The sequence below is a fragment of the Sprattus sprattus genome, assembly GCF_963457725.1.
Source record: "Sprattus sprattus genome assembly, chromosome: 10".
Lineage (NCBI taxonomy): Eukaryota > Metazoa > Chordata > Actinopteri > Clupeiformes > Clupeidae > Sprattus > Sprattus sprattus.
This window is the reverse complement of record NC_137908.1, coordinates 6,242,948-6,254,224: the sequence shown is the minus strand read 5'-3', so window position 1 is coordinate 6,254,224 and position 11,277 is coordinate 6,242,948. Positions and strand designations below refer to the sequence as shown.

Here is an 11,277-nt window from a genome sequence, read left to right as displayed (position 1 = left end):
GTTAGCAGAATATCGTTTCCTGGCAGCAGACGTGCCTTGTGCATGCTTGTGCTGTGACAAGGTGACCGTGGCTAGTGTCTGAATAAACGCATTCTTTCGCTATGATTTGGAGGTTGTGTGCACATTATTGGTGCCCTAAAACAATAATGGGTTGGGCTTGCGATATGTTGTAGGAGTGTATCACCAAAGGGACAATGAGGTTATGCGTGACTGCCTTTCTCAGAACGTGATCCACCAGTCCAGCAAAGTTGTTCCTAATGTTCGATTCTGTGGAAATCAGATCACGAGTGGGTGACGGAGCTGGTGTTTAATGAGCTCATATTTCTGGTCAAACATGTAAGGCAACATGGTGCTGAATATAGATTAGGCTATATAAATGTATATTGAACACCTCCCATACTGAATGCAAACATACAGTATATGTCCCCCCCCCCTCTCATAATTTTCAATGCACCTGGAAATTCTGATGGAAGACACAAATGTTAACATTATAATGTGTCAGTACGTCCTTATTTCACTGATGGGCAACATGCAAAGACCGGCCTGCATTACCTAAAGCTAATTTAATAACATAACAAAATAATTTGGCTTATTACATAACATGAGCAAGATTCTAAGTGCAAACATTGGTGGGGGTAGCACAGTGCTGTGATGTGTCTACACACAGATGTGGGAGTTCCGTGTTTAAATGACAAAGCAACACCATTTTCCTTGAAACTTCTGAACGATTTTTTGTCTGGCAGACCTTCTACACCAGAACCTCCATCACCTCTGGTGTAAACTGCTCCGTTTGCGCCCGGAAATGTATTTAAAAACTATTTTGAAAGTTATTTGCATCATTATAAAACCCTTACCAAGCTCTGTGTGAATGTCAGTATGGTATGGTTGAATGAATCATTGTGATTGGATGACAGAGAAGACTTCATTGCCACATCCGATAATTCCCATTAATGCTTCATTGCGCCCTGCTTTGTGTCAATGATTAGCAAATAATACGCAAATATAGGTATCCCGCCTATTCTTACGGCGTTTGCTGAAGTGCTTATTGCCCCCTTGGAATTAGGGCCCTATATCTGGCATGCCTTGCACACACTTGTATACACATCCTGATGTGTGTATATATTGCACACTTTACACTGTACACTTTCTACATACATTCTATACAAGCACTGCATGGACACTGTGTATGCACCAGCTGTTCTCAACATTGTGCAACAGATTGCCATTCTTATCCAAAAGTATGATTTAACACAATATCATCCTCCTTCATTTATCACAGTTTTACCATACACATGCATTACCTTCATACTTGGATGTCATGATACAAATTCATCTAATGGTTTTTACATACATATTTACTACATTTGCACACAGTGAAAAGGCTTCACCCTAAGTCTTTTACAATAAGGCATACGCTCTATCAGTTTTACCTGAACCCCAATATCAATATGATCATTAAGCATTAGTCAATATTCACATTCAAAATCCAATGAAACCTGTCCTCGGATATGAATGTCTCCACTTGGACCGATTGGTCCGTGGTTACCGTGGTTATCCAGGGTCATAAAGCACCCAAGCACACCTGGCCTGATGCCCATCGCACCCCCCAACCCGCCCCTCAGAACAGGCCGTCACTGCAGACTGTGCGGCCCTCCCAGCTGTCTTTGTCTCAGCGTTTGCCTGTTATTGTTTTAGCCATATTTCAAAAGGGCCAACATAAAACAGGCCTTGGGAACAAATTTAATTTGCCTGCTTTTTTTAGTCACTCTCTATTTTTCTTTCTGTCTCTGAGTGAGTAAACACGTGTCTTTTCCTGTGTTGCTCTCTTGATTATTTTCCTTCTTTTTCTTTGCTTTGCCGTGGGCCGGATGCCATGCCCCGTCATCTAAGACAAAAGGTAAGAACACAGTCCACTTTGATTTTCTCCAGCAAAAAAAAAAGTTTGCTTTTATATGTCGCTCTGGCAATAAACAGTTGTCAATGTCGCTTGCTGATTGTGAATGAAGGCTTAAATCTGAGGGCTACTCAGGCATCAAGTACAGCATACATTGCTTGTCCAGGTGCAGGTTGTTTATGTGCAAGCCTGTCCACACCAGGAGTCTGTTTATATGTTTGCACCACAGTAAGATATAGTACATGTGCTACTCTGTGGCCAGAATGTACTCATTTATAGCATCATCAAGATATTACGCAAAACCACATCTTCTGTATTTAAAAGCACAACATCGACTTCAAATAGAATCCCCAATCGCCAAAACCATCAGATTATATATTGCAAATTGTTTGGTCATGATAATGTTTTATAAACAACAAAAGAATTTGTTTAGGGGCTATTATCATGGTTATATACAGAGTAATAACATGGTGGCACAAACTACTGGGGATACACAACAGGATATATTTTCAAACAAACTCCTTCTTTTTCTCCCACTCTCTCTCTTCTTCTTTCCCTTTTTTCTGATACACCTCATTGCTTTAGGCTTTTGCAGTCCTGAAACTACATGCAGAAACCCAAAATTGACCCCTTGACTAGCTCCCTAATTCCCTTCTTGACCCTGTCATAGTGTCATTTCTCAAAATTGCGCCATTTTGCCGAATTATAGACTCTTACACTGATATCCAGGTATACTGGCATCTTCAGGAGTAATTGCTAAATTTAGTTTTTTTGCTTAAACAGAGACCTTAAAAACGGCATACATTCGTCGTGGGTGAACCCGTCTATAGGTTTCTGACAGGTTTAAATGCTCGCTATGTTTTGGCTTTGTAGTGTACAGTGTAGCCAATGGACGCTCAAGAAGAGCCCCAAGCCTCCGCTCACACCCACATGGGAAGACAGTCCCAGTCTTGCATCAGCCAATCACGCTAGATGGTTGCCACGAAATATATTTACCGGTTTATTTCCTCTGGGACACAATTCTTGGGTTAGACACTGATGTGAAGTTATTACGCAGAAAGAAAACTTCGGGGCATCGCCACAGCAGATAACACAAGAACACAAATAAAAGTTGTGATGGACTTTTGAGAGAACACAGCATCGTTCGAGTAGAAGAAGACCTCTTGAAGAAGACCTCAATCGCGAGTTTCCAGCTTTTTCCATCCGTTTATTGTTTTGTCGTTATTACTCATTTCCAAGGCAAAATGAGACACTGACCGCAAATAAAGAGCAAGACTGTGAAGGAGAAGGAACAACACTGACGAAGACCATTGCTATACCGGACCTGTTGAGTTACTTTTATCAAACCAAATGGATTCCGGAGGCAAAGTAAGTCAGGCTAACACCAACGCTAACCGTGGTTTAAAAAGTGATTGCCATTTAAAAAAGAATTTGTTGGTGTTATGTTAACAATAGTTATGATTATTTTGTTTTAGCCTGTTGACGTTGCATGCTATCACGGTTGACAGATACCTACTAATCTATGTTGTCTCTGTCGCTAACGTAACTTATTCAAGCGCTAATTTATCCCGAATGAACGTTGCTTCTGTAACTATTTCACTGGCTAAATACATTTTTAGCCCAAGCTAGTTGGACTTGGATGGCTTGTGTTTGTGGCCATATAACTTTGACGCGAGCCCATTCATCATCGTTCATACCAAGACAGAGGTGGCAGCAGAGCAATGACGACTGTACACCAAATGAGTTGGCATAAATGGTACGTGGATAATAGCTAAACTTGGAATTCATTAATGGTCAGGCCTTCGTGCAGAGAAAAGTTACTTTTTTGAAAACGACATGATGGTACGGCACCCATGTTAGACAAGCAGATACAACGTAAGCAGAAGTTAGTTATTGTGGTTGCGGTGTCACGTAACATCATTTAAATAATTGAAACTTGAATTATCAACGTTTTGGTAAAATACAATGCCAAGTCTAGTTAATGCTAAAGGTTTACCATTATGTAGCCTATTGAACTAATCGTTGGTGAACATTAGTGCTAGACAGTAAGTTATCAACATTATCTAATAAGTTAAGCAGACAATCGTTAATGTCAAACTTAGCTATCACTGAGAACTTATTGTCATGTTTACTCAGCCAGACCGTCAGAATCACATCACTCTGGCAATGTAAGGTAGGCCTACAGATAACGATAGTCGAACATCGGGACTTCAAATAAAATGTGTACAAAACTGGTTTGTGCTAGCAGTGGTGCACTACACACTTGATAATCATAATAAGCATAATCAAGAAATCTGAATAACGCTTATTAGTAATGCTTATTAGTAAACGCTTTGAGTTAAGCATGGACAGCAACAGAATACATTGAGTTATACGTGACCTGACATCTGTTGGCTATGGCTGTCACTTATAAGGCTGTGGTTACCCCAACAACAAACTCATGCGGTTTGCTTCTTTGCTCTTTCAAAGAATCGCGACAATTTCACATGGTCCTCTGTGCTTGTATTGGTGGTTTTGTGTGCAGTTCAAGTCCATCCCCTGCACAGAACTTTATGCTAGGGATGTGATGGGAACCGTGGAAAAACTCCACAGGGAGAACAGCCCGGCGTGGTTTCGACAGGGGAATATTCAGAAGCCTTCTTCGCAAAAGGTCCCATCACTGACCTGTTCCCAGCCTCACAGCTTTGCAGCTGCGGGACTGAGCAGGACTTGAATAGCTTGAAAAAGAACAGTCACCTACACACGTCTGTCCTAACTTATCTTTACTTTCTTTCTTTCTCACTCACTTGACGAGCCTATTTGTATGTAAACACTCAGACACATACACAACACACGCACATACCACAGTTGTACAAATGATCCTGTCACAAACACACACACATGCACACTTATGGGCACATGCACACACAGATGTTAATCCCTACAGAACGTGTGCAGTTGTTGCTTGAGATCAAACTCTCGTGGTAGGGCTTTGCATACCTTTCCTGCAGCTGATCCCCTCGGTGTGCGTATGAGAATAAGAGGTGGGGTGGAGGTCTTAGCCCTAGGTACCAAAAGGCCGCAGATGCCAGGTGACAGGCAAGCTGATTTACACGCTTAGACGCTGGCGACACCGCAGAGTTTGACAGGGCTGAAGTGTAGACCTATTCAGTTAAACAGTCGCATTCTCTGTTTATTCACGGTATTATCAGTAAGTCATATTAATCAATAACAAAAGAATTTATGAAGGAATTTGGGGTTAGATGTTGTAAATATTCTCAATAGCAGACCTAGTTTTTCGTGTAATGCATTATCTCTAAGCCTCTCCCTGAACATAAGAGTACTTCAGAGCAACTCCTTAGGCCAGTACTGTTCACTCAGGTGCCTGTGCAGGAGCACACCTCTCAGCGTTAATGAGCCTCAGTTGTAGTCAAACACACAGGCCCCTCGTCTCTGCTCCACAGAAGCACCTAAGCCTAATACAAAAGCAAATGGACCTGACTCTTCACTCTCCTTTGTCACGAAAGTATTTAGCCTCTCTTGCAAACAAGGTCGGACTTGAACATAACATGTTGTGAGTGAGTCTTTTTTTATTATTATTCTGAACTATGTAAGGCTGGTCTTGAGTGTTTGACGGAGGAGGGGGTCCTTTGTTTTTCAGCGTGTGTTTCGGAGTGAAGGTAATTGGGGTCAGGCGTACAGTTGACCTGATCCTCAGCAAGTGGAAATAAGTGGTCTTTCAGCAGAGAAAACTTGATTTCTGTCCGAGCTGACAGTTGGGGCTTTTGATTAAACCCCGTAAGTCCATTCTATGTAGTCCATTCTCTCCTCCACTCCCTCCGCTCCGTGCCGACCCAACATCTTAAGCCTTAATTCCTTTTTCCTCCGCGTCAGGAGCGCTCTGGCACCTTTTCTTTTTCCTCTCGCTTGCATGACTGCGCCTTCTCTCCGCCTGTCTGCTCGACTGTAACTGTCATTCAGGCCTAATGAGCGATAACGAGGGTTTTTTAAAGAGGCTAGGATTAGTGGAATCTTGGGGAGTAGGGGTGGGATGGGAGGGGGGGGGGGGGGTGACTATATTCGAAAAGGCAGGGCCGTAATTCATTTCCTTGGAGAACAGGGTTGAGGGTTGCGTACACACTGTACCCTTCCTCTGTGTGGAGGGTTTGCCGTCAGCCACCCCTCCACCCCCCTGGAGTGCCCGGTTGCCATACCGCTGGACGGGTCTGCTGCTGTGGTGCTGCCGTCCAGTCGTGATGAGAGAGAGAGAGAGAGAAAGAGAGAGAGAGAGAGAGAGAGAGAGAGAGAGAGAGAGAGAGAGAGAGAGACAGCAAGAGACTTGAGAGATCTCAGGTTTCTGTGTGAAACCAGAGGCTGGTGAGGGACGTGCAAGTGGCGGTGTAGCCCTCTGACTGAGCTGGCACTGTGCACTAAGTGGAGGTGGGGGTAGAAGGATGAGTGTTCTTGCCCGGAATAGCGTTAGCATTAGCATCACAATAGCCTACATGAAGACTCTGCACTGGTCTACACTGCTCCAGTGTATCACATAGCAGTATACTACGTATACAGGTATACAATATTGCGATTTCTAACATATTATAAGGCCTATGCTACACACTGGCATTGATCACACTGATGTACGAGACATTAATGTACCACACTGACACATGACACAGTGGTATGTTACAACATAGCAGAACAGTGAACAGGAGTGAAGCACACCGTGGAGAATTCACTGGCAAATAACACATTACAAGACACTGATATATACCACAGTTATTTTCATAATGATATTGACATATGGTACCATCACCACTGTGATAAGGTGCAAAATCCCTCAACCAATTGAGACACAAGTTAACTGCACGCTTCTTCCTCGGCTGAGGTGAGCTCTAGGCACGAGAGACAACACATGGTGATGTGGTTTGTGTGTGTGTGACAGACGTGAGCTAGGCTCAGGGTGATATGGCAGCCAGGCTACACAAAACAGGAAGTGACGTGCTGGGCTTCCTGTAAGTAAAGTTATTCAGTGGAATAGGCTCAGAGGAAACCACACAAAGCATAAATAAACACCAGATTGACAGCATCTTTGCACGATGATATAGCCTAGATCACAGGTTTGATCTACATTTTCTTAATTAAGACACCCGTGTGCTTGAATATTTTTCCCTTGTCACCGTTGCCCTAAGTGCCTTCTCAAGTGGTTCAGGCCATCATCTCAGTAAATTTGAATTGAAAATTTGAATTGAATCAAAATGACTTGTTTTCACCTGCCTGTATTTCCTTCTTCTTAAAATTATCCTTCTCTGTGATCTGGGCGTAACTGGTACTGGTATTACCAAGTGCCTGCAATACCCTTACCATACGCCCCGCCTATCATACCCTGCCATACGCCCTGCCCTGTTCACCGGATTCTTTATTTGGTGTGTCCACCTGTCCACACCATCTCTTTATGCCGTTGTTTGCTTATAATCTCATCTTATTGGGTCGTTGTATAAGACTTGAGTCTCTTGTTGGCTGACTCAAATACGTTGTTCTTTGTCAACATTCTGACATAAAGGGGGGGGGGGGGGGGGGGGGGGGAAGAAACACGCCTCCCGGCAGTCTGTGGGGCTCCAGGGAAGAATCCATGGGGTATATCAATGAATTTGTGACGCACATACACGTACGCAGAGAGAGCATTAACTTTATACTACAAACATTCCTATAACAAGAGCCTCACAACAGAGCAGCACACAGACGGAACCATGACATCTGGCTGGTGTGTCCAAGCATCCTGACTAAGCGTTATTTTCCTGGCACTTTTATTTGTTCTGATTGGACAGCGAGGCCAGAGTCTGTCGACCAAACGGCACTATATCTCTGTGCCTGTTAGTCGTTTCAGAAGTGTTGCACCATCTCTTCTTGTTTGACTGATTGGATAACTGTTTTCAGCAGTGAGTTGAGAAAACTGTGACCTTCCAGACAAAATGACTTGAAACCCAGAAATCAATCAGCTTAGCTTCTTTTTGTATAAGAGTGCACAATGACATCAATACAACCGTTTCGATGCAGGAAAAGTACAAGGAAAAGGATTATAAGGACAAAAACCAAATAGCCTGTTGTTTGTACTTAGTTCCAGGCAAGGCCAGTAGCAACTCTAAACTTTTCCATTGCATTTCTCACATTGAAGAGCGTGAATGTCATTCAATACATTTTCCCCTGAAAACATTTTGGTAATGAAACTACTACCCATTAGGCATTTGGACAACTTTTCTACCCAAAGTGTTACCTGTTACCTGTGCAATGATGTCAAGATGCAGATAGAAGATGTCAAAATAGCAGATGGAATCTCAGTGGAATAGCTGTTCACACACCCTTGCTTCAGGCACAGTGAATATTGCCAGTTAGCGCATGTACATGTACATGTACATGTGTGTGAGTGTGTGTGTGTGTGAGTGTGAGTGTGAGTGTGTGTGTGTGTGTGTGTGTGTGTGTGTGTGTGAGTGTGAGTGAGAGTGAGAGTGAGAGTGAGAGTGAGAGTGAGAGTGAGAGTGTGAGTGTGTGTGTGAGTGTGTGTGTGTGAATGTGTGTGTGTGTGTGTGTGTGTGTGTGTGTGTGTGTGTGTGTGTGTGTGTGTGTGTGTGTGTGTGAGAGTGTGTGTGTGTGTGAGTGTGAGTGTGTGTGTGTGTGTGTGTGTGTGTGTGTGTGTGTGTGTGAGTGTGAGTGAGAGTGAGAGTGAGAGTGAGAGTGAGAGTGTGAGTGTGAGTGTGTGTGTGAGTGTGTGTGTGTGAATGTGTGTGTGTGTGTGTGTGTGTGTGTGTGTGAGTGTGAGTGTGTGTGTGAGATGAGTTACTGTGAGTGTGTGTGTGTGTGTGTGTGTGTGTGTGTGTGTGTGAGAGTGTGTGTGTGAGATGAGTTAGTGTGAGTGTGTGTGTGTGTGAGTGTGTGTGTGTGTGTGTGTGTGAGATGAGTTAGTGTGAGTGTGTGTGTGTGTGTGTGTGTGTGTGTGTGAGAGTGTGTGTGTGAGATGAGTTAGTGTGTGTGTGTGAGTGTGTGTGTGTGTGTGAGTGTGAGTGTGAGTGTGAGTGTGAGTGTGAGTGTGAGTGTGTGTGCGAGTGCGAGTGCGCAGTGACACAAGTCATCTGTGTGCAATAATTGGATTCTGAGGTAGAATGAAAAGCTGTAGAATCTTTGTACACCCTTTTCCTCAGGCATATCGGAGTGTGTTTACATACCTCTTTCTCTCCCCCTCCCCCTCTCTTTTCCTTCTCTCTCTCTCGCTCTCTCTCTTTCTGCCTATATGTGTGCTAGCAGCACAAACAGTGCTAAAACATGACCTATAATTAAACCATACTGTTAAGGCTGTTAATAAATGTCAACTCAAATAAATTAAGGGATTGTATTGGGAAAATATGAAGCCCATATTTCAGTGTCCGTTCTCATAGACGTCTGAGTTTACATACGTAAAGCTGGGGCTGGGAGGAGTCCGTAACCTTCCAGTGATGTAGGCTAAAAGTGAAAATGCCACAAAGGAGTTTTTCAGCACGGAGAGGGGACATGTCCTAAACGGGATGCCTAGGACCAGAGGAATCCATATTTAGAGAAGGGGGAGAAAAACCTCTGTGATTCCCTTAAAGAGCCCAACACTTCTTTAAGGCTGTTTGGAGTTACCTTATACTTTCAAACTCTTCAGTGTGGTCTTGATCGCCTTATACTCTCGAAGTCCTCAGTTATACTCCCTCACTCTTCAGTGAGTTCTTTATTGCCATTGTTGTAAGAGGAGAGAGGAGGAGCTGAGCTCCATGCTTCTAACAGGATGGGTGTAGGTTTTTATGAGATCATGGCACATAAGCCAATTTATTGAATTAAAAGAGAAGTGATAGAAAGAGGTGGTGAAGTAAGCGACAACTTTTTTTTTAATAACAACTTTTGTTCATTATACTTTGGAGTTTTGAAATATTTGACATGGGTGAGCTGTGTCTGCTTTAAAATATGCACCCATATGAACTCACTGACCCGAAACAAATGCCTTGGCGCCCTCTCATTGGATGACAGCCCATAAATGGGCGGGACGTTGCCATATGGACACACACGCTCTACTCGGACTCTCTCTCTCTCACATGTACACACACCCACACCCACAATCCACACACACACACACCCACACACACACACACGTTTTTATATTTGTTTCCAAAACCTGCCCTTTCCCTTCCCCCAGCCAGTAGGTTAAATGTGGGAATCAACCAGCTCGGCAAAAAATGCTCTTACTCGTTTAGAGAGTGTTCTGTTTACAATACACTTGGGACTTTGTGTGTCATCAGATGTTGTCTGTTCTGTGGAACAGACGTTTTTAATTTTTCCATTCCAACATGGTGAGGTCTGCTTAGAGCCACAGTAAAACCATACAGGTTGAAGGATTTTAAATATGCCATAAAGGCACAGCAGTGAGTGTAGTCTATTCATTCACTCTCTTCCTCTTTCTCTCTGTGCGAGGGGGAAGAAATGGGAGATGTCACAGGGCCTAAACGTCCTACTCACATGATTGCTGCCAGATTGTTGAGAACTTTAAAAACCAAAACAAAACAAAATCCCATGACTTCCTACAAACCCTTACACTCCCTTCTGCCGTTCCCATGGACACAGCAATGAAAGTGTCATGTTCCCAACCCTAATCCCTGAGTCCTTACACCAGGGCTACGTCAGACTGGAGCCTCATGCCTGACAATACGTCACTGGAGATACTCCCAAACAGTGGAAAACTACCACACTCTGGCAAGGTCTCTATTAGCGCTAATGCTAACAGGCTGTTCTCTGAACTGCCTGCAGCTCAGCATAGCTGTGTACCGATTGCTTGCCAGCTTGGTAACAGATCCAGTTCAGATCAGACCCAGATCTGGATCAACTCTGGACCCAGAATTTGAGCTAGGTCTGGGCCGGAGCCTCACCAAGGCTGGGCCGGATCCGTTTCCAGAGTAGGCTTCTACCAGGTTCACCGTCTGTTTGGGTTGTTGCATAAGACAAGTCTCTTGTTGGCTGACTCAGATAAGTTGTTGTTTGTCAACATTCTGACATAAAGGGGGGGAAAGAAACACGCCTTCTGGCAGTCTGTGGGGCTCCAGGGAAGAATCCAAAGCCATCCAACTGGTTTTGAAACAACAGGAAATAGGACAGTAGCTCCACCGCCATCTCCCCCGCCTCCCGGACTCGACCTGACCCTCCCAGACTGGGACGGTGTCTTAGCGCGCTCTAGACGATCATTCTACTCGCACTCTCACCTTTCATCCATCTGGCCTGTTTCATCCAAGTGTGGATTGGGCAAGTTACACAGACACTAGACTGGGGTGTTTTGTAAAAATTTGGAATGAGGAAATCCGATGGGCATCTTCTTGTTTTGACCTACTTAAGATCTTAAAGCAGAC

At 43.9% G+C, this 11,277-nt stretch overlaps 1 protein-coding gene across 1 annotated transcript in view; it reads left to right on the top strand.

Annotated features, from left to right (window-relative positions):
• Window positions 1-1,936: 1,936 nt before the first annotated feature.
• Window positions 1,937-11,277, top strand: part of slc2a1b (solute carrier family 2 member 1b) — a 21,634-nt gene continuing 12,293 nt past the window's right edge. The window contains exon 1 of the mRNA XM_080845952.1: window positions 1,937-3,262. Coding sequence (XP_080702078.1) covers window positions 3,245-3,262 — 18 coding nt within the window. The 5' untranslated portion in view covers window positions 1,937-3,244. The remainder of the gene's footprint in view (window positions 3,263-11,277) is intronic.